Genomic DNA, 21427 nt, shown 5'->3' with positions numbered 1-21427 from the left:
TAGACCAAACAGCTGGATGGTGGTGCCGTAATTTGGCGCACCCTGTGCCTTTGGCAGCCAAACACGGGGGTCTTCGACTCTACGTTTGCAGCAGTCTCTTAACATAGTCATAAATACGGTCGCATGGCTAAAATAAATTCTTGACTACATGTTATGAGACTCATCCGTGATGCGGTTGAAACATTGACCAATTTCGTAAGGCACAAGGTTTCAATTTATTCCAACATATTCCACCATGATAATTCTGCACTCTCGACACGTGTTGGTGATGGTATTGATAATTCAACCTAAGGAGAGATTCATAGTCCATCCAAGGGCCGATATACCTTCATCCAGCGCTATAAAATGATTAGACTGGAGCTCCATAAATGATTTCATGAAATCTTACCATGTCATATGGCTTTTCTGGGTCAACGAATCTCACATCAGTTGCGAGACGGATCTTGTCGTTGGGATCCCTATTTTTGCAACTGGCGTGAACCATGTAGGGGTTGTGAAAGATGACATCACCTGCCTCATATTCTGCAATAAGCCACTTTCTATGGGCTTCCTGACCATAAGCCACAGTATCTCTACTGAGAAATCCGCCATCATTCATGTTCTTGTTGAACGCACTGATGCGCTCCTCGTCAGTGAGGTTGTGTGAATGCTTGGTGAAGTCGTCCTCGGTCTTTTTACCAATGTCTGATGAATCTTGGAGGTACATCAGGCCTCCAGCTTCCAGAGACACATCACCGATGGGAACCCACGCCGTAATACTTGTAGGTGGACCAGCACGAAGGTACATTTGGTCGAAGTGGACTGGTGTGAGCTCGCTATTTGGAACGAAGGCGCGAAACATGGTGCGCTGGAGCATGTGAGGATTAGCCCAGCCAGTGAAGTAGCGCACGAAGTCCCGCAATTCCCTATTCTCACAAAAGTCGAGATAGAAAGGGGCTTCATGGGCGGAGACCATCAACTCGACATAACGGTCGCTGTCAGGGTCGTCTTTTAAGCCGAAGAGACGGCGCAAGTTTCCAGGGGGGAGATATTTTCTCGTATCGGCGCCGGAGAAAATTCCTTCGACAGGATCGGTACCATGCTTGAGGAGACCGCTGGGGGACATCCATGAGAAATAGGCACATCGGCATTCTAAGGAGACCTCTTTGGGGATACATCCTTTGACCTGCGTCATCGATTTTGGTCAGCCTGTCTGGAAAGAAAAGCCAAGGAAAACAAAGAGACGCAAGAACGTACGAAAAGATAGCCATCGCGCTCAAATCGCTCATGCATGACCTCAAGGGGAGTATCCTTAGAGGTGGGTTGGAGGTATCCGATTGACTCGGGGCTCATGGGTCCGTAGTTGGACTCGAGGTTTAGGGTCGCTGGGTCAGCGGGATAATAATTGCCATAGTTGTCCTTAGGAATCTCCTTGGTATTCTCCAGCTTATTAGCCGAAGACAGGGCGGGGGATTCCAATGGTGGTGACTCGAGACGACTGGGAGCCATGTTGAGTAGTCTCTGTGGTTTGGAAGATGATTGCTTTGGGCCGATGACCAGGTGTGGTAGATGAGGTGATGTAATCAAAGACTGTATTCAAGATTCAAACAATGAATAAATGACGGAGTGCGAAATAGGAGAGATGCTCGAGGTCTGCCTGCGACTGTTTAAATACGCTGGTAATCTGAAGCCAAGTATGTGCGGGTTGAAGTGGACCGGCATCAATTCGACCGCTTAGATCCGCTACAAGTCGACGAATCAATCCGGAAGAATTGACTAGATGAAGGTATTCTTAGTGGTGTCGGGTGATTCTGATTCACCCAATGTTCCCATCCGCCCGACATGTTGTGGCCATGGGCACTTGTAGAAGACGCCGTCTACAGCCGTCTATTGCCCTCTTCCCTCTGAGTGGTATCCGCATCGTCCATTGTAATGCTGGTATGGATCCGTTCGGTCTTATGCTGCGGGCGGTCAGGTGCTTGTATCCCCATCTACAGCCGTCTATTGCCTGAGTTAGTTGTACTGTGAGTGGGGAAACATCCAACCTGCTAACCAGTCCGAACTATCACCCCGCAACAGATTCATACTCCACATGTCTGGACGGAGTTTACGCCGTCACCTTCGATCTCGCATGACATCGCCTCGTCCATGACAAATCCTCTGAATTTCCGATTACTTTCCCCGCTTGACCCGAGGCTGGAAGCTGGAAGCTGGAAGCCTTATAGACCAACCAACGGTCGGCTATGAAGCATGACCAAAGGCAATGGCTTGCGGCAGTACCGGGCGTGCGTCCGGTGCCGCTCTCGCAAGACGCGCTGTGATCTGTGGGTCGTCTCCTTGCCTTCAGTCTTGATTTGTGAGCCTGCAAGAACGGTTCCATCGCATTCCTTGTTTTATTGCTCGTGCTGATCTCCGTCGTGGATACTCGCTGGCTCAAATGTGTGTATTTTGCTGACTTTTTCGTGCCACTCGTAGACAGAGTCTCGGCGAACCAGGAAAACCCCCCTGTTCAAAGTGTGTCCGCGAAGGCGCTGAATGCATCCTGGCTGGCTCACGCCGAGGCGGTGACTTTTCCCACCTCCGTCGCGGGCAGCAGCAGAAAAAGAGACCCCGTCAAGATACGACTCCCTCCACGTCCTCAACCGATCACATATCACCGCGTCAAGCAAGAGCCGTAGAAGAACCCGTTCACGACAACCTCCAAAACCCATATGATGCTTTGCTGATACTCGCCCACACCGCTGGACAGTCTAGTGACAGCACCCATCCCGAAGGAACTGCTGGCGCTTTCAACCGTCAGGGCCACATAGACAATATCGATGTTTCCAGCGGCTTACGCATGACTTCTCCAACCATTGGTCTAAGCGTCGCCAACAGCCACTCACTGGGACGAGAGTTGAGCCAAATGAATGTTACAAAAATAACGGTTTATCCGCCTATTGAGAATGGAATAATCGATCCAGCGTTACTTATCGAGCTGTTACATCTGTACGAACTCTAAGCCCCGTATCTCACGAAAAGAGAATCGTTGACAAAATCTCGCAGATATGCAGAAAAATACCACCCCTTCTGTCCCATCGTCCCGGGGACAGTGTTGCGACCTGACCAGATATCGGGTACCATAGAGAATGAATCATTTCTCCTGACATCGGTCCTGGTGGTTGCTTCGAAAGACCGGCGCGATCTTGTAGATCTCCACAAATCCATCTGGACCTACATGCGGCAGCTCATTCTCGATGTTGTTTTGGGCATGACCAGCATCCGGAATGTCGGCTGTGTTGAAGGTCTCTTGTTGCTTGGCGAGTGGACCCTGCTGAATCAAGGCCACACAGACGATGGTGGTGAAGGCGCTGCATGGTCAATTCTGGGTCTCGCCGTGAGGTTAGCGTACCTGTTGCGCCTCGAGGACAGCTCCTTCAAAGGAGGTGATGGGGAAGTTGACGCCTCAATACAACGGGAGCGACTTGCTTGGACTTGTAAGCGTTGCGTTTCGCTCTATTTCGTCCGCAAACTAACGCATCACAGTCACCTACCTTTCTGACCGTCAAATATCCATCCGCATGGGACAGGCTTTCTGGTGTCGAGGTCCGGCCTTGTCAGCACGATTCACTGCCCACGATTTTCCAGCATTGCAACCCCGACATTCAGATGATGAAGATTTCGCTTCACTCATCCAGGCTCAGGTGGAATTGACAACCCTGTTTGGAAATGCTCACGACATTCTCTTTGCATCAAGATCTCGGACTGCTGAGATTATGATGAGAGGAGACTACACGAAATACGTCGACGACACAAGCAAGGCCATGTATGCATGGAAACATGCATGGACTTCGTTAGCTGTGTCGCCTCATTTGAAGAGTTGCTTGACCTTAATGCAAGAGTATCTTCGACTCTATGTTAATGCCTTTGCTTTTCAGGCTGTTATTTATCGGGCTTCCTCCAAGAGTAGTTCCAACTCGGACTCCAATGACAAAGACAACCCTCAAACGGCCTTGGTCTTTCCAGACTCGACGATGGCAAGCCCCGATGCACGGAGTATTTATGAAGCCATAAATGCTGCCGAAACTCTAATAACAATCGTTGTCGAGGACATTGACCCAGTAAAACATCTGAGGTACATGCCGGCGCGTTTCTACTTGTGAGGAGTCCTCGGCGTCTCATGTTCCCTTCCATTGCGCTGACTGATACGAAGATACGAAATCCATTCTTCAGTCTTCCTGTATAAAGCTCATGCATCAGGTGCAATTTCTTCTGGACAGTATGCGCAAACTGCTTCGCTAATGCAGCGATTTACATCAGCCCTCAAATTGGCAGCCGTTGACGAAAATCACATCGCATCAAGGTATGCTAAGCTACTGGATAGATTGTGGTTTCGTAGACCAGAAACAACATTGGCGGCGGCCGGACGCCCAGAAAACATGAACCTCGAAATTACCAATCCTGGGATGTCTGACTCGTTGTCTATGCTCGGATTGGACATCAATAGAACTCAGTTGACGGTATTTGACGATGTCGGCTTGCAACCATTTGATTGTACCGATACTATGGACGGTCTCTTTGCGATACCGCCTGTATTCCCTTGGGACCAGTGTGGCTTTCTGAATACTGCAATCTGATTTTAGAACCGATAGTCTAAGACTTCTTGTCAATTTTGTCACCCTCAACAAAGCTTTGGGGATCCCAAATTCGTGTCACCAAAATTGAGGCAAGCCGCAAAAGACTTCAAAATTCTGATAGAGGGTAAGGATAGCTGGCGCCTATCGAGATGCACTGTGATACAAAAAAGGAGAGGCAGGCCCTAGGCGTTGCACCAAAAGGTCTACCTGTGCCTCAGTTATGAATTACACAAGGTATTAGCGTCTTCAAGACACTGACGTACGTATCACACTGGCTTTGTGCTTGTGAGCGTGAGTAACTCCGGCAGGTGGCGTTCGAGAGCAGCGACTTTGAGAATTGTGCGTAAAATTTGAGCAAAATCTCCCAGCGACGAAAGATAGTGATGCTCAATGTTGCTCAATGGTTGGAAAATGCCGCTTCTGAAGTCCTCATACAATGGGACTGGATGCTCGCCTCCCAGAAACGAGCAGTCTGCATGAGCAGCACTTGATCAATAACTCCACTCTCTAGATTACTTCTCAAGAAAAATTCTTCACCACCATGACGTGCATGCTTCAACCTCACCACCATGCGCAGCATTAACTATCAGTGATCAGTGGGGGGTCAAGGTTCTCGCCCTCAGATCCACTGCCGTACATGACGTTCATGCAGTTATTTGCTAGTGAACCTACTATATCGTATGCTGATCCATAGGTAACTGGAGGAATCTCAAACGACGCCTGTTGATTCCCTGGTGGTTATCAGCTTGACCCGCCCGGAACGAGCCGTGACACAACCCGGATCCTGCGAGGCTGATGTGGCAACCTTGACGGATTGCGCTGATTAAGTAGACCACCAATACGAATGAGTATAGAATTGGTTGAGGGTAATCAACCGGCCGCCGACGGCGAACGCAGGCACTTGACTCGAACTCTAGCTTGCCGTCCCATGGGTGTGGCACGATGTTGCCCGGTTTTAGTACGCTTTAGACGAGTATAGCCCTTGATCCTTGCAAAGATAAGTGAGGATCTCTTGGCTGTGGAGAGCCTTGCAGGACCCTTGGTGTTGGTTCTCACGCCCAGAAAAACCCATTTCCGCGGCGTCTACACTACCATGAGGAGGCGTCGCGGGCTAGGGCGCTGAGACCCTATTCGCATAAGCCCTTAGCAGAACTGTGTAGTTTGGATACTGCCTGCTGTACCTGTTCTCCCTCTCACGACTAACAATTACGCTACGGAATGGGTTTGCTGGAGTGTTCCTTGAGACTTGGACTTGGGCATCATCGACACCCCTGTTCCGATCGGCTTGCCCGCATTCCCCCATCCAATCCCCGGTGCCCCCCCGGTAATCAAATCTGGGGCCCCCAGAAGGAAAAGAGAAGCAGAAAGAGAAGGAGGAGGGGAAATGCGCCAGAAAGAAACGATGGTGGCGTCAGCGATTAATTAATTAGAACGGAAAGCCACCGGGAACCGATAGTAGCGAACCAATCATCAAATCTTGCGCCGCCTATTCTTGTCCGCTGCTCTTTCTCATCTCTCATTAGTGCCCGACCGTCTCTGGCGAGTGGTCATCCGATGACGAAAAATTCTTCCTGCCCTGCGGCGCGGTTACGAAAAACCTTGTGCTATCTCGATGTAACCTTCGAAGCTTTCTGCGTTCGCGCCTTAGCAGGGACTGAGTCGGTCAAGCTCGTTAGTAATAAAGGCCGCCGGCTATCAGCAGAGATCGGCAACAGCCATGGAGAACGCTGTTTGTGTGTGGGGATGTCTGTGCTTATCTGGGTAATTATGACTAAGGCTGCCGCCGGCGATTAAATTCTGTCGTATCATAATCTTATCGCACGGAAGAGGCTTTAGCCAGCATTTGAAACCGCCTATTCGCTGTCTTCGGGCTCTGATTTAGCGACCGTCATATACCGGCGCAATGTCTATTATCCCTTCCACTAACTAGTTGTCGATTTTTTTCGTGGCTTATCTCGACGGCGCCGCCGATGGGTTGATCGTCCCAGCATGCATACGTACGATGCACGCTTCCCAGTTCGGAATGGGGGATTCGGCGACTCCTCGGGTACCGTATGTAGGCTCAACACGACTTTTAACTGCGCGTATAAGTGTCGCGAGACTCCCACATTGAAGGAGGAGAGAGACTGGCTACCCAAGTAGAGAGCTTCGAGACAACCTGGATTTCCAATACCAAGATGCACCAACCAACCGAACGCGCCTCGGTCGAGGCCGAAGACAAGGCCCAACCACGACTCTCAGATGTTGACGACACAGCGCCCGAGAAGGGAGAGATCGCCAACATTTCTGCTTCTCAGAGCATCGACCCCGAGGCGGAACGACGAATTGTCTGGAAATTTGATCTTCGGATTCTGCCTTTGCTGGCTGTCATGTATTTGTTCAACAGTCTCGACAAAAGCAACATGGGAAATGCGAAGACGGCCGGTCTCGTTGACGACCTTGGACTCGTGGGCAATCAGTACAACATCCTGCTTTCGGTAAGAATTTTAATCCTGCCACACTTCGCACTGGATATTGACGTTCAATGAAAGGTCTTCTTCATTCCTTACGTCTTGGCCGCTCCTTTTCTAGGACTTCTCGGCAAGAAGTTTGGCCCTTCTCGAATTCTGCCTTGTATGATGATGGTCTTCGGATCAATGACTTTGCTTACCGCGGCTGCGCACAACTTTTCTGGGTTGTTTGCTCTGCGTTGGTTTTTGGGAATGTCAGAGAGTGCCTTTTTCCCTCTAGTCATTTACTACCAGGTGTGTAAAAATGAAAAGCTTTCCGTCGCCGATCTGGGACAATGGGAAACTGACCGATCGACTAGACAACCTTTTACCGACGAGGTGAACTTGCTCGGAGACTCGCAATTTTCTACGCAGGATCCGGCATCGCAAGCGCTTTCTCTGGTCTTCTTGCCTTCGGCACTTTCCAAATCGAAGGCGGCGCGTTGCCCCCTTGGAAGTACCTCTTCATTGTGGAAGGTAAGCAGAATCGAAGCAGTGGCTATGACACAAGCTGACTGATTATTCCCTTAGGCTCCGGTACTTTGATTGTGGCTTGTTTTGCTTTCTGGTATTTGCCATTCAACGGTGCCACCGCGAGCTTTCTCACATCCGAAGAGAAGGAGCTCGCGCATTATCGACTGCAGATGGACTCGTCTTCCATCGTTGGCGAGGAGTTCAACCTGCGTGAGGCCGCCCAGATTTTCAAGCACCCGACCTCTTGGGCAATTCTCCTGATTCAGGTCTGCCTCGGTGTTCCGCTGCAGGCCGTGCAGCTTTACCTGCCCGTCATTGTGAAGCGCCTCGGATATAGCACCATCAAGACCAACCTGTACACCGTGGCACCCAACATTACCGGCGCCGCCATGCTTCTTATCCTTGGATTCGTTTCCGATTTCACGCGACTGCGATCCCCATTCGTGGCTCTGGGTTTCGCGTTCACCTTGACTGGCTTCATCATTTATGCTTGCGTCAACGTCGAGACACAGTTGCACGTTGCCTACTTCGCCTGCTTTATGATGACTTGGGGAACATCAGCCCCCTCGGTCCTACTGGATGTGTGGTACAACAACAACATTGCCAACGAGAACCGACGAATGATGCTTACCACCGTTGCTGTCCCAACAGCGAATGTCATGGGCCTAGTAGCGTAAGTCCAGACTTGATTCTTGTCTTTAAGGTTCATAAACTAACTCCTGGCGTAGGTCGAACATTTTCCAAGAGAAGGATGCCCCCAAGTATCTGCCTGCACTTATTACGACCGCTTCATTCGGTGCAACGGGCTGCGTTTGCACAATGCTTCTGGGCCTGTGGATGGTCCGTGATAATAGAAGCCGAGATGCGAAGGAGGGTGTCAAGGTGAAAGCAAAGGATATCCCCACTGAACTCCTCGCGTCAGGACCTGAGAGCCCTTCGTACAGATGGTACCTGTGAGGCGTTTGATGACGTGCAATAAAATTTGATAGAGCGGGACATATGGAGGTTGTATATAGTCACACTTATTATGACAAAACATGGATTAGAATGTGATTTTTTGTGTTATGGGTCATCTTCGAGTGCTAACGTAAAGGTGAAGTCCTCACAATCCATGAAGCAAACCGACGGCTCACTTAAGCCACTACTGTACTTTCGCTTATGGTAAAGTATATCCGCCATCAATGACCAAATTTGCGCCTAAGATTGCAGGTTAGCATTACCTCTTTGGATGCGGCTTCGTTTCTTTACCAGTCATGTAGCTACTAGCATCACTCGCCAAGTAGACGTAGGATCCCTTCAACTCTGCCGGCTCACACAACCTTGCTCCTGGAATCATAGTGAACCACCTATCTCTCCATTCCTTTGGGTGAACTTCTAGCATGTCTGTCGCGATAAAACCCTGTCGGTCGTTAGAAGATCATCCAAAATAGCTGAACAGGCCTACTACTCACGGGCGAAACACAATTAACCCTTGCAAAGGAAGTCCACTCGACTGCCAAACTCTTTGCTAGATGCACCACGGCTGCTTTGCTGGCGTTGTACGCGGCCTGAGTTTGAGGAACATTCACCAGGATGGCGCTCACACTGGCTGTGAATATGATGCTGCCCCGGGTCTTATTACCCTTCATAACGTTCGCAGCAGCTTGTGCTGTCCAGAAGGCACCATTGAAGTTGACGTCGAGGATGTTGCGGAACTTGTCTTCCGGGTAATCCTCAGCTGGGATGTGATCTGCAATCCCTGCATTCGCAACCACAATGTCCAAGCCCCCGAGCTCCTTTGCAGCAGTCTCAATGACTGCAATCACGGCCGCTCTGTCAGTTACATTGCACTTGTAAGCCTTGACAACGCGACCGGGATTTGCAGAGGAGAGGGAGGCAACAAGAGAAGAGATCTCGTCGAGAGGAGTAGAGGAATAGGTGATTGCAACTGAAGCACCGGCCTCAAGGAGACCAGTTGCAACCTGCAGCCCAATGCCGCGGGAGGCACCGGTAACGAGCGCGGTCTTGCCTTCAAGCGAGAAATGCGAGAGCACAGGAGCCGTGGGATTGGGATGCGAAGCGAGAACCATTTTGCCGAAATGAAGAAATGAGAAATGGGTTAGTGTTTGTGTTTGTGTTGTTGTAGAGTTGACACCAGTCGAAATGGTTGAAGCTGTGACGATTTAGAGCAGATAGCGATCTCAATATTAGTATCATCTCTATCCTGAAGAGTCCCAGTTGTCGAACATACACTCTTTGCCCCTCCCCGGCCGACCCTCTCCGCTGACCGGTAGGACCATGACGAACCGTTGGAGGGGATTTTGGTGGCACTGCGGGGTTAGGGTGACTGTCGACCTCCGCTGCTGAGGACCGGCTTACACCAGCTTGGCCCTATTATGCGAGTTGACTATGTCCGCCGTGCGTCCCATTCTTTGCAGTGTTTTAAATTTTAGCTATCATCAACACTAAATTGGGAATAGTGATGGGAATTTCCCTTTCTCAGAACCAGAAAAGGGCTCCGTGGGATTGATACTCTGAATCCAATTACCAGAAGACAAGCAAACTAGTGCAGTTACCGCTACTCTAGCTTATACATCGGACAATATTCACAAAGCAATGAGTTTCCAGTTTATTTTTCAGCGACAATATGCGACTTTTCTTATGGATGACGGAATTGGTTGAAGTCAAGAAGGCGTAGCGTCATGCATCGCAAACGTACTCTTCCTTGAACGAGCGTGCGGTTTGGAACATAATCGATATTGTGAACGATTTAATATGAACTTGTGTTTTTCTATCTTATTCCTGCTCTACTTTTGGACACCCTCAATAATAACCTTGAGAGTGTTTTCCTGGCCCAGTCGAACCAGTTCAAAGGCCTCCTCAGCCTGCTCAAATTTGAATCGATGCGTAATGAGCTTACTGGGCTGAATCTTGCCACTCGCAATGAACCGGATAGCCTGAGGATAACAACCGGTCGAGTAACGAATGGAACCCTTGACGGTCAATGCACGGATGCATGCCGTGGTAATGGGAAAGACAACATTCTCCTTCCCCATTCCAGCTTGCACATAAGTGCCACCCTTCTTTGCTGCGAAGATACCGGCTTGGATACACTGTTCAGCACCAGTGCACTCCAAAACCACGTCCGCACCCTCGCCGAGACCAAATTCGGCCACTATTCTCTCACCCAATGCCCGGGCGGCATCCACAGGATCGACGCCCTCCTCGGCCTTGGTCTTCGATACGTAGACGCCGTCGGCACCGAATCCTCGCGCGAACTGGGCGCGGGACTCGGATATGTCGACACCAATGACCGTGCTGGCGCCAGAGGCTTTGGCAACGGCCTGGCAGAGCACACCGATAGGGCCGCAGCCAAAGACGAGGACAGACTGGCCGGCTCTCAGGTCCCCCACTCTGACGATCTGAACGGCGACAGCGACGGGTTCGACCAGCGCGCCATCCTCGGCAGTCATCTGGTCGGAAATCGGATACACATAGTCAGAAGAAACAGTATAGTACTTCTGAAGAGTGCCATCGTGAGGGGGCGTCGCGGCGAAAACAGTGTCTGGGCAGAGGTTGTACGAGCCAACCCGACAGAAGTCGCATCGCCTGCAGGGTACACCTGGCTCGATGGCAACACGGTCGCCAACCTTGACATTCTTCACCTTGCTGCCAACCTCGACGATGACACCTGCGCTCTCGTGTCCGAGAATAATGGGGCTCTCGAGGATGAAATCTCCGATGCGACCGCGTTGCCAGTAGTGCACGTCACTGCCGCATATACCCGTTTGCTGGACATGGACACGAACGTCGTGCTCATCCTTGAGGGGTGACACCTGACGGTTCTCGAAAGAGACCTTCTTGATGGATTGGAGAACGAAGGCGGGATTCTTGGCAATGTTAGATGAGAGGAGGAGATGGAACGCAGCGGCTACTTACTACTTCCGTCATGGTGACTAGTTTGTTGGATACCTTGATGGATGCAGATATGAAGCTGGGTAATATGAGATTGTCCAAGATCTTAATAATGGAAATCGGGGTGATTGGGTTCTCAAAGCCTCTCTGTTCTATACTGCCCTCGTCAGACAAGCCTGCTGCGGGGAATCTTCGTCCAGGGTGACAGAGCTCCGCATGCCTCTGAAATGGTCACCCTCGACCACAAAAGATACAATCCCGATGGGAATATATGCAAGCAAAGGATCTGGCTAGGACGGCAATTGCTTTGGCTGGTAAAATCAGAAAACTAGAATCGCAATGGACGCCACTTACCATTCACTTTCCCAGCGAATCATACGCCGATTCGCCCTCAAGGAGTCAGAGGGCCAAAACCGGCTTCTTATCGCCCTGGCCGGCCCACCAGGATCCGGAAAATCGACAATCGCTGCGCAAGTGGTTCACCAAGTGGCATCCATGCCCTCTGGTCCCTCCGTTGTGGCCGTTTCGGTAGATGGTTTCCACTTCTCCCGAGCCACACTCCGATCGCTTCCCAATGCAACGGAAGCACTCGCCCGCAGGGGCGCACCCTGGACCTTCGACGGCGCTGCTGCGGCAAAACTAGTCCAACGGCTCCGCGATGGGGCCGGGAAGTACTCGGTTACTGCGCCAACTTTTGACCACGCAGTCAAGGACCCAGTACCTGATGGTCTGACGGTAGGGCCACATGTGCAAGTTTGCATACTGGAGGGCAACTACCTCCTTTCGGATGAAGAACCGTGGGATGGAATCGCCAGCATTGTGGATGAGTGCTGGTTGATCAAGGTTGATACATTGCTTGCGCGGTCCAGAGTTGCGGAACGACATCTCAAATCTGGGATTGAGGACACAATGGAGAAAGCCCTCAAGAGGGCTAACGAGAACGATTTGGTCAATGGGGAATATGTTATGAAGCATAGCGAAGGACGGTACGATGTGTTGATAGAGAGCGTTGAAGAGCGAAACCTCAGTCTCGATTAAGGCCAGCCATGTCATCAGGCTCAGCCTGATGTCTGATGAACAGTCCAGCCCAACTTACACCCGAGGTCGCAACCGAATGACTGCACTGAGCCATCGCGCCAAATCTGTAAATTTTGTCCACTTGCCCCTATAACCTTGTCGCTTTCTCAACAAGATGAACCATCACCATATTGTTATGCATGTGGTTCATTCACCATTTCCGATGACGTGTACTTGCTCACTAGATTAAGGTACAAGATGGAAGTCTAAAACCGTATAGTCTAGTATGCGGTCCTCCCTCTCCAACCCCTACGGAAAGTCTACGAAGGGAGGGCGACAATCACCCTAACGTGGAGCATCGGAACGACACAACCCCCGTAGAGCCGTCACGCCACACGGCCACTCTGACCCAACTATTTCTGTAATTAAGTTCACCCTGGCTCTGACGGAGCACGGTCCCCGTCTTTTGTAAGCTGGGCCATGAATTAATTCGGCATTATTTGAAGCCTGCTGGACACTCTCCGGGGTTCAAGGCACCGGTAGCTCATTCACTATTTATTTCACAGCTTTGAAAATTTATTGCTTTGGAATAATCTAACAAGGCTCTAAGTATCTTCTATTTCTCATTCCCAGTCACCATGTCAGCTATAAACGGAGCCAACGGACGGCAGTCTATTCGCAAACCCAACCCCCCTGTCGAAGACAGCCTGTTCAAATCATTCAGATTAGACGGCCGTACTGTGATTATTACCGGAGGATGTGGAGGCATTGGGTACGAGATTGCGCGTGGTTTGGCTGAGGCTGGCGCGAACGTAGGCAGCCGGCTTATCCTGCTCCTTCTGATGTATGTACTGACTCATTCTGATAGCTTGCGCTGTGGTATCACAGCTCCACAGCCCACCAGAAGATGCAAAACAAAATCTCTCAAGACTTTGGCGTCAAGGTTGAAACCTACCAGGTGGACGTTCGAAAATATGCAGAGGTCGAGGCGACTGTTGCTCAAGTCGTCAAGGATTTTGGCCAGCTAGACGTAATGATTGCCAACGCCGGCATCCCCACCAAGGCTGGAGGTCTTGATGACAAGGTGGAGGACTGGGACAATGTCCGGGCTACTGATTTTGATGGTGCTTACTATTGTATGCGCGCCGCCGGTCTTGTTTTCCGAGAGCAGAAGCGCGGCGTTGGCATCATCACCGCAAGCATGAGCGGCCATGCCGCCAATGTGCCTCAGGAGCAGAGCTGCTATAATGCCTGCAAGGCTGGTTGCATTCATCTGGCCAAGAGTCTGTCAGTCGAGTGGGCGAAATGGGGTGGTCGCATCAACTCGGTTAGCCCTGGGTACATTGACACGGCCATTTCGGGAGATTGTCCATTTGAGATGAAGGAGGAGTGGTTCAGCTTGACGCCTATGATGAGAGACGCCGACCCGAGAGAGTTGAGGGGAGTTTACCTGTACCTTGCTAGCGATGCGAGCTCATATACGACGGGAGCGGACTTTATCGTCGATGGAGGCTATACTGCCCGGTAGATGTTTGCTGAGATTTCACAATAGAAAAACAAGTTCTCATGTTTTCTTTAGTTTTGTAACCCAACCCTCTCCTGATCGTGGTGTGGTGTGGTTGCACGCTCGAGTCCGGTCTAGTCGCTGGGTGGTCGAACTCCCCTGGGAGCCAGCACTCTGTTGGGGCATGTCACCACAAGCACAACAGTACCAGACACCGCATAAATGAATGCTCATTGCCGTTTCATCTACCATTTCCACATTTTGGGATGTGTATTGCCACCCATCTTGGCTTGGCTGGGGCCGCACTTGGTGGACCTCACACCCCATCTCGGGCAGGGACATGGATGATTAGTTACTCCAAGGTTGACTGTTGCCCAAGGTCGTGAGACAGAGCCTGGCGGTGACGGAGCGCAAGTCTCGAGGAGGTCCGGGGCCGGAGGAGAGAAGAGAAGACAGGGATGTTCATTCTCAGCATGCTCGTTAGGAGCTGACCATTGGCACAATGCGTGGGTCCGAATGACGATAAAACGGGGTCGCGCTTCAATTCACCCGGTGCCCTGGAAACCATCTCCAGGCTGCCAGAGCTGTCCGTTCCATGCCATCTCGAGTCATGAGCTGTTGCTCGGCCAGTCAGCTGGCGGGTTGACTGTCACCCTCACCCGGACGCCCCACTCCGCCTGCGGGGAGACGTCTGAATGCCTCTCCATCCTCTCCATGGCCCCGACTTCCCCGCGAAATCCCCACAGCTAGTGGCGTCGTTCTCCAGGTTCCGGCATGCAGGCGATCCGGGGGTCAAGTTCATATCGGAAGTTCTGGCTGGAACCTATGAATCTGGGCTGACGCGTTGATATATCTGCATGTATATCCATCTATATATATCCATCACTCGTTCCAGCTTCATGCGGCTTTCAACTCCACCTCTTCAGACATCCACCATTATTATCTTGAGACCACTGCTTGGCTTCACGCCTTGGATTGTGTAACTGATATTCGTCGCGTTGCCCTACCATGGCATCTCAGGTAGAACGAGACGCAAAGATTGTCGGCACCGCCTTGGCGGGGGTTTTGCCACACACCAACAAGTATTGGTTCCAGAAACCTCACTTGATTCGCTTAAATCTCCTGCTTCTCATTCCCTTATTGTCAAGCTCCGTCTCTGGCTATGATGGTAGGTCGTCAAATTGTTTAAAAACCTACGTAAAGCCATCGACTCACCACTCTCTATAGGCTCCTTGATGAACGGCCTACAGTCTCTTCATCAATGGCGAGAATACTTTGGCAACCCTGCAGGCGAGATGCTTGGACTCGTCAACGCCGCCCAGTCCATTGGATCCGTCCTCGCCCTCCCGTTCGTCGGTACCCTCTCCGACAAGTTCGGCCGAAAGCCAGTCCTGCTGGGCGGAATTATCCTCATCACCATTGCTTCCATCATCCAAGCTGCTTCAGTCAACTACGCCATGTTTGTCGTATCTCGAATCATTGTCGGCTTCGGCGGCATGTTTGTTGTACAGCCAAGCCCGATGCTGATTGCAGAGCTTGCATATCCGACCCATCGAGGCAAATATACATCTGCGTTTTGGACCTTCTACTACTTAGGAGCAATTTTAGCTTCTTGGACGACGTTTGGAACCCAAAATCACCAGAGCGCTGTTTCTTGGAGAGTCCCCTCCGCTCTCCAGGCTCTCTTTCCTATCATCCAATTCATATTTTACTGGCAACTCCCTGAGTCTCCCCGCTGGCTGGTTGCCCAGGATCGCACCCAGGAGGCTGCTGCCATCCTCACCAAGTATCATGATCCAGAAACAGAGAACAGCCCCCTTGTGCGTCACGAGCTATCCGAAATTGTTGAAACCATTCAACATGAGAAGGCGGCCAAGAGCACGGGCTGGTTAGCCCTTGTCAGCACCCCTGGAAACCGGAAGCGTACTCTCATCGCCGTCTGCACTGGTGCGATGGCTCAATGGAATGGAATAGGCGTCGTTTCGTACTACCTAACACTCGTACTCGACACTGTTGGAATTAAAGATACCTTCGACCAGACGCTCATCAACGGGTTACTCCAAATCTTCAACTTTGGTGCTGCGCTCAGCGCCGCGTTCCTGGTCGATCGACTAGGTCGCCGAACTCTATTCTTGTGGTCTGGTGTTGGTATGCTCGTTTCCTATGTGGTATGGACAGCTTGCTCGGCGATCAACTCGGATACTGGGAATAAGTCCGCAGGAATTGTCGTTGTCGTGTGCCTCTTCGTCTTCTTCTTCCATTACGATATCGCCTGGACACCGCTATTATTTGGCTATCCCACAGAGATCTTCCCATACTACCTTCGATCAAAGGGCATCGCTCTCGAGTTGTTTGCCATCTATGGATCGCTGATTATTGCGGCATTTGCGAATCCTATTGGCCTTGAAAACATTGGATGGAAATACTACATTGTGTTCTGCGTCTTGCTCGTGGTCTTCCTTGCGATCACCTATTTCCTCTTCCCGGAGACCAAGGGATACAGTCTGGAGGAGATTTCCAGGATTTTCGACGGTGATGAAGCTCTCCATCAGACCAAGGTTGGAGGTACAAATGGAAAAGGCCCCAAGGAGGTGACTGATTCTGCGAGCCATTTGGAGACAGTCTGAGGGAAGGTGCGTGTACACGGGTTTGCGCATGGAGGCAGTTTTATTCTTACCCTTTTATTCGTATTAAATGATTTTGTATATTCCTTGATAATTATGTTGAAGAAACTGTCTTGAAACATTGCTCGCTTTAGCCATCTCAGCGATTGGCATGGCCCGACGCATTGTCACCGCCCGCAGCGTAACAATCGGAGTAAAGGTTAGCCATCTAACTGCAATGTTTCAGTAAACAGTGTCTAAACCACTTCCTTGTGTTTACTCAAATCGAAGGAACCGATAAAAGGAGGTAAGCGCTTACCGGGTTCTTAATTGTGTCTCGTGCCATCAGCCTCCGATCCTCGGTCACACGATGTGGCTCGGAATCAAGCCAAGTATTTCTCCAGGTCTCACCGTGCTTGCTTTGTGGGGACCTCGTTGACGTACTAAATTAGTCATGCTATTCTTCGTCGAGCTAACCCCCGGCCGGGGATTGCTCCCCACACCTCGCCGCCCGACGGCCTCATGAAGAGACAACCCTAAATATCTCTCCCTCTCGTCGATGAGTTGACAACGTTCAAACTCTCTGCCCAGATGAAAGTTCGTTGCCATGGAATCACTTTCGGCAGATTTTATACCCGGTGCTGATCCAGCCCGGCCCAACGCCTCCGTTTCGACCGCATTTAGTGATGGTGAGCCCCCGCAGGATGCGACTTTCATCGGTTTATCGGACCAGGCTTGTAAGGAGTGCCGGAGGAGAAAGGCCCGTTGTAACCGGTCTCTCCCAACATGTAACATGTGCATCAGATACCGAAGGCATTGCCTGTATGAAAAGCACGCACGAACGCCATTGACGCGGAAGTATGTGGAATCCGTTCTTTCTCTCTGACTAGGGCTCAAACTGACGGGGCAAGACATCTGACGGAGGTAGAGACGCGTCTGGAACGAGCAGAGGCCCTGGTTCAGCAGATGCGTACCCTGGTGCCATCTAATATGAGGACGTGGGAGCGAGTGAATAACCCGGTTGCAACAGCTACCAGCCAACCCCAGCAACCACCTGATCAGCCATTCAACTTCTCAAGCACCCCTCAGGCGGCGGAACCACCAGGGGCTGACGATGCCGAGCCTATCTCTTCCACGTCTGATATGAGTGCATCAGCTCAGTCTGGCTTGCATCTTTCTGGCTCAGCCGATAGTGTTCAAGACCCCAACCCATCAAACGTGGACCATCAGAGGATGTTGGAAGGCCCGCCCATTGATAACTTTGAGTGGTGTGAGAAGACGTCCGTCCAAGTTCACGGATTGTCCCCAGACGCTGTCGCAGAGCCTACAGAAGAGGACAGTCCAATTTCCGATGGCATGGCATCCTTAACCGTCAATGAGGGCGAGTCAGGTTATCTTGGAGTTGCTTCAGGTGCCGCGCTATTGCGTCTTCTTGAGCCCAAGTCACGTCGTCGGTTGTCCAGAACGCAGCAGACAGCCTCCTCGATTTACCCAATGATACCACAGCCTAACCCGAACCGCCATGTTTCTGAGTCCATGATCGACGCATACTTTCGGCTGTATCACGTTAGTTACCCAATCATTCACGAGCCAACGTTCCGCGCCCAATATAGCGAGGTCATACCTCGACCCAACGGGGCGTGTTGGACCGTCCTGGCATACATCGTCGCCGCCATCGGCGTATGGGCCTCTTCAACTTCATCAATTGAAACGCTGGACATGGCATTATTCAAACAGGCTAGCTCGATTCTTAGCTTTGACTTCCTCGAGGTCGGAAACTTGGCCTTGGTGCAGGCATTGACACTGGCGTCGAACTATCAACAAAAACGGGACAAACCAAACTCGGGGTACAACTATCTCGGACTAGCCGTGCGAATGGCGATGGGTCTGGGTCTTCACAAGGAGTTCCAGGGCTGGAATATCTCTCCGCTAAATATGGAGATTCGGCGACGGGTATGGTGGTCTTTGTGTGTTTTTGATGTTGGTGCAACCATCACCTTCAGTCGTCCAGACGTATGGCCATATAAAGGAGTCGAAGTCTCATTTCCACTCAATGTGAATGACAAGGTATGTAGTGAAGTAGGTTCCGAAATTCCCATCTTTATACTTACGAGCTGTTAGGACCTAACAGCTGCGTCTACTTCTTACCCAACGGAAAGCAACCAGATCACGCCATATACTGCTGTCGCCACACAAGCACGTTTTCATATCGCAACACGTGAATGCTACGAACGAATTATTTCGAAACCATTTCCTTCTGCCGACGAGTTACTCCGGATGGATTCTACGCTGATTGAAACTTGGCAAGCTGCAATCCCAGCATATTTCAAAGAACAGACCCTGGTTCCACCTCGTTACGCTCTCTGTCAAGCTGTCATGTCTTGGAGGTTGCGTAACCTGCGGATTATTCTTTATCGCCCCTTTGTCATCCGCAGAGCGCTAAGGCGTCGGGCTGATCCCGACGAAGCGAACTCGAAAGCGTACGATCGATGTCTTGCCGACGCAAAATCATCGATCACCATGATTGCTGAGTATTGGGCACACCATGAACACAATCGACTTGCTGCATGGTATGGTTTGTAAGTATTTATCCTCTATGAGTGCGACGATACATGCTCAAAAATACCACGCAGATACTTCCTCTTCCAAGCAGCTCTTATACCTTGTATTTGTCTTCGCAATCAGCCTTCAGCTTCCGACGCATCAGATTGGCGGGCACAAATCACAACCACTCTGCACACCATAACAGCACTTGCGCCTAACAACGCCAGCTCAGCACGATGTTATCAAATTATATCCGATTTGTCCGGGCGATTTCTCGATAATGACCAGGTCGAACAACCTGTCCCTCTGGCTCCGACAGAACAAGATCCCGTTGGAGGAAACGAGAACACAGGGCAACAGGTAGGGCCGGAGCAATGGATACCAGAGCCAGTGGAGGAGAGTCCCCAGACGCAAATAAACAACGTCTTTAGTATGATGTGGCCAAATGCGCCGCCTATGGAGGTAGCAGATGTTGTCATGGGCGACGATGCTGGGTGGATGGACTTTTTACGGTTGGAAAGCAATCATGGTTGGGAGGGGCCAAATTCTTAAGACAGTGCAAGCTTCCAAACGCTGCCAAACTCGTCCTCAGATCATTTTTCATAACTCCAGATGACTGAAGAAATGTACTAAAGCTTCATTTAATTTCATATCTCATTTAAGGCCCACCATCCCACGATAGTTAACCTCGTCACTTCAAATAAGTTGAGGGCCTTGCTAAGTATGTGCCACATAGACAGTTTTTCAGTCTCAATCACTTGCTGTCAAGTGGTGGGAGATCACCGTTCGCCCGAGCCTCCGCCACAAGATCATTGTAAATGGCCAGCTTCTCCTCGTAAATCTTGACCAACTCATCTGTCGACCTCTTGCCGGGCGTGGCATCACTACCCCCAAAAGCCCTCACCGCCGCATAGTAGACATCAGCTAGAGCCCTGCAGATGGAACTGAGGGTCACGGATGTGCACTGGTAGTAAAGGCTGCGAGACGAATTGCGTTAGTTACTTTATCGCTGGATATGATGTTTCACATGACTCCTTGGACCATTCTTGAGGTTGGACATGAAATTGAAGACAACGCTTCCTCAATTGTAAAAACTTACTCTGTCTTGAAGTTGTTATCAATCTTCAGCTTAGCGCTCTCAGTGAATCGAGTCTGGGCTCGGTAGTTGTTGTAACCAAAATCGTGACGGTTGCATGCGGGCACAAAGGGGAACCCAAGCGGGTTGTCGGGTGATGAGGTGCAGCCATCAGATGTCCAGTCTAGAGTGGACGGGTTTTGGGCATTGCGACGGGCGGTAAACTGAGGCAGGGTGAGAGTGAAGAGAAGTTCGTCTGTAGTTTCTTGAATAGTCGCACGGCTCATAAGACCAGCCTCGCTCCTCTTCGTAGGAATAGCCGAGACGCCCGAAAGGAGCAAGACGAAGGGTGTAGTGAACTTCATTCTGCAATAGTACAATTATCTAATGCTTGGGTGGATGATCGAGTGCTGAAATAAAAGTTGAGCAATGAGACTGCTTGTATATTCTTATAGAATACCGATCGTCGCAGAGCACTAACTTGTATCTTCAAGCCTAGCCAAGTCGGGCAGTTCTGCCGTGTTGTCCATTGCGACCTACCAGAAGTAGCAATGATCTCTCGGTGTGGAGGCCACGGGATCACACTATGCCTGGCCATTTGCTAAATACCCCGCAGGAAGATGTTCAGGTCCAATACAGCACGTTCCAGTAATGGCAATGAGTTATTGGTGTGTTCGAGGTGCCCGGATATCCATCGCATGATTGCCCATTTAGGATCCTCGACAAAGGATGGCTAGTTTGTGCTGGCATAGCGGGGAAAGAAGGAACGCGCGTCCGTTGATTCGAACACTTGCTCGGCACGTGGGATTAGACGTGGAGTCTTTCTCACCGGAGCAACCATATTGGGCTGATCCTCCGCGCATATTATGTAGCCAAGGTTCTATATCAGCCCAGAAATCCACCACTCGTAGCTCTTCCTTAGAGCCGTGTGAAGCGCATCTTTTGGAAGCCTCGGTAACACTAGGCCCTCCGACAGCCTGATAGGTAATTGATTACAGGGGAAATGGCAAGCGGCAAACTTAATTATGTCTTGGGCCAAAAAGTCGGGGATGTTTTCTGAAATAGAGAAGTGTCGGCGTGGTCTTGATTGCTAATTGAGTGAGAAACAGCGGAACCTTCCCAGTTGGGCACCGAGCTCCTCCACTGCAACACACACTTGTAATGCACGCCGTCTTTCACATGTCTATAAACCCGACCGAGGAGCGCTAAGAAGGGGAAACGTATTGTTGATT

At 50.7% G+C, this 21427-nt stretch overlaps 10 protein-coding genes across 10 annotated transcripts; 6 read left to right on the top strand and 4 right to left on the bottom strand.

Moving 5' to 3' along the window:
• Positions 1 to 299: 299 nt before the first annotated feature.
• Positions 300 to 1524, bottom strand: BGZ61DRAFT_417095 (uncharacterized protein; the record flags this gene model as incomplete). Its single annotated transcript, XM_046243400.1, has 3 exons — positions 1237 to 1524; positions 389 to 1165; positions 300 to 338 (listed from the first exon to the last, which is right to left on the bottom strand). Exons 1-3 carry the CDS (start codon positions 1486 to 1488, stop codon positions 300 to 302), a joined length of 1068 nt encoding a protein of 355 aa, XP_046107172.1. The 5' UTR covers positions 1489 to 1524.
• A 574-nt stretch (positions 1525 to 2098) lies between these two features.
• BGZ61DRAFT_387188 (uncharacterized protein) lies at positions 2099 to 4635 on the top strand. Its single transcript, XM_046242754.1, has 5 exons — positions 2099 to 2303; positions 2455 to 2967; positions 3025 to 3455; positions 3505 to 4117; positions 4172 to 4635. Exons 1-5 carry the CDS (start codon positions 2230 to 2232, stop codon positions 4593 to 4595), a joined length of 2055 nt encoding a protein of 684 aa, XP_046107171.1. The 5' UTR covers positions 2099 to 2229; the 3' UTR covers positions 4596 to 4635.
• A 1865-nt stretch (positions 4636 to 6500) lies between these two features.
• BGZ61DRAFT_448401 (putative MFS transporter) lies at positions 6501 to 8626 on the top strand. The gene is made up of 5 exons (XM_046245475.1): positions 6501 to 7072; positions 7127 to 7339; positions 7405 to 7561; positions 7616 to 8231; positions 8287 to 8626. Exons 1-5 carry the CDS (start codon positions 6773 to 6775, stop codon positions 8513 to 8515), a joined length of 1515 nt encoding a protein of 504 aa, XP_046107170.1. The 5' UTR covers positions 6501 to 6772; the 3' UTR covers positions 8516 to 8626.
• An 88-nt stretch (positions 8627 to 8714) lies between these two features.
• BGZ61DRAFT_347402 (uncharacterized protein) lies at positions 8715 to 9627 on the bottom strand (the record flags this gene model as incomplete). The annotated part of the gene is made up of 3 exons (XM_046239968.1): positions 8715 to 8755; positions 8807 to 8957; positions 9010 to 9627. The coding sequence occupies 3 exons, from the start codon at positions 9625 to 9627 to the stop codon at positions 8715 to 8717; spliced, it is 810 nt and encodes a 269-aa protein (XP_046107169.1).
• A 717-nt stretch (positions 9628 to 10344) lies between these two features.
• Positions 10345 to 11488, bottom strand: BGZ61DRAFT_476207 (chaperonin 10-like protein; the record flags this gene model as incomplete). The annotated part of the gene is made up of 2 exons (XM_046248779.1): positions 10345 to 11427; positions 11477 to 11488. The coding sequence occupies 2 exons, from the start codon at positions 11486 to 11488 to the stop codon at positions 10345 to 10347; spliced, it is 1095 nt and encodes a 364-aa protein (XP_046107168.1).
• A 303-nt stretch (positions 11489 to 11791) lies between these two features.
• BGZ61DRAFT_516399 (P-loop containing nucleoside triphosphate hydrolase protein) lies at positions 11792 to 12894 on the top strand (the record flags this gene model as incomplete). The annotated part of the gene is made up of 2 exons (XM_046252288.1): positions 11792 to 12438; positions 12750 to 12894. 2 exons carry the CDS (start codon positions 11792 to 11794, stop codon positions 12892 to 12894), a joined length of 792 nt encoding a protein of 263 aa, XP_046107167.1.
• Positions 12895 to 13107: 213 nt separating this feature from the next.
• Positions 13108 to 13997, top strand: BGZ61DRAFT_347715 (uncharacterized protein; the record flags this gene model as incomplete). Its single annotated transcript, XM_046240000.1, has 2 exons — positions 13108 to 13281; positions 13338 to 13997. The coding sequence occupies 2 exons, from the start codon at positions 13108 to 13110 to the stop codon at positions 13995 to 13997; spliced, it is 834 nt and encodes a 277-aa protein (XP_046107166.1).
• A 984-nt stretch (positions 13998 to 14981) lies between these two features.
• Positions 14982 to 16600, top strand: BGZ61DRAFT_492650 (general substrate transporter; the record flags this gene model as incomplete). Its single annotated transcript, XM_046250571.1, has 2 exons — positions 14982 to 15141; positions 15201 to 16600. 2 exons carry the CDS (start codon positions 14982 to 14984, stop codon positions 16598 to 16600), a joined length of 1560 nt encoding a protein of 519 aa, XP_046107165.1.
• Positions 16601 to 17093: 493 nt separating this feature from the next.
• Positions 17094 to 19906, top strand: BGZ61DRAFT_387178 (fungal-specific transcription factor domain-containing protein). The gene is made up of 4 exons (XM_046242753.1): positions 17094 to 17434; positions 17488 to 18643; positions 18698 to 19155; positions 19210 to 19906. The coding sequence occupies exons 1-4, from the start codon at positions 17184 to 17186 to the stop codon at positions 19670 to 19672; spliced, it is 2328 nt and encodes a 775-aa protein (XP_046107164.1). The 5' UTR covers positions 17094 to 17183; the 3' UTR covers positions 19673 to 19906.
• On the bottom strand, positions 19875 to 20560 carry BGZ61DRAFT_347693 (phospholipase A2; the record flags this gene model as incomplete). Its single annotated transcript, XM_046239997.1, has 2 exons — positions 19875 to 20097; positions 20220 to 20560. The coding sequence occupies 2 exons, from the start codon at positions 20558 to 20560 to the stop codon at positions 19875 to 19877; spliced, it is 564 nt and encodes a 187-aa protein (XP_046107163.1).
• Between the last annotated feature and the right edge of the window lie 867 nt (positions 20561 to 21427).

Source organism: Ilyonectria robusta, assembly GCF_021365365.1.
Source record: "Ilyonectria robusta strain PMI_751 chromosome Unknown BGZ61scaffold_6, whole genome shotgun sequence".
Lineage (NCBI taxonomy): Eukaryota > Fungi > Ascomycota > Sordariomycetes > Hypocreales > Nectriaceae > Ilyonectria > Ilyonectria robusta.
Note: the sequence above shows the minus strand (reverse complement) of the source record. Positions and strands in the feature narration are given on the sequence as shown.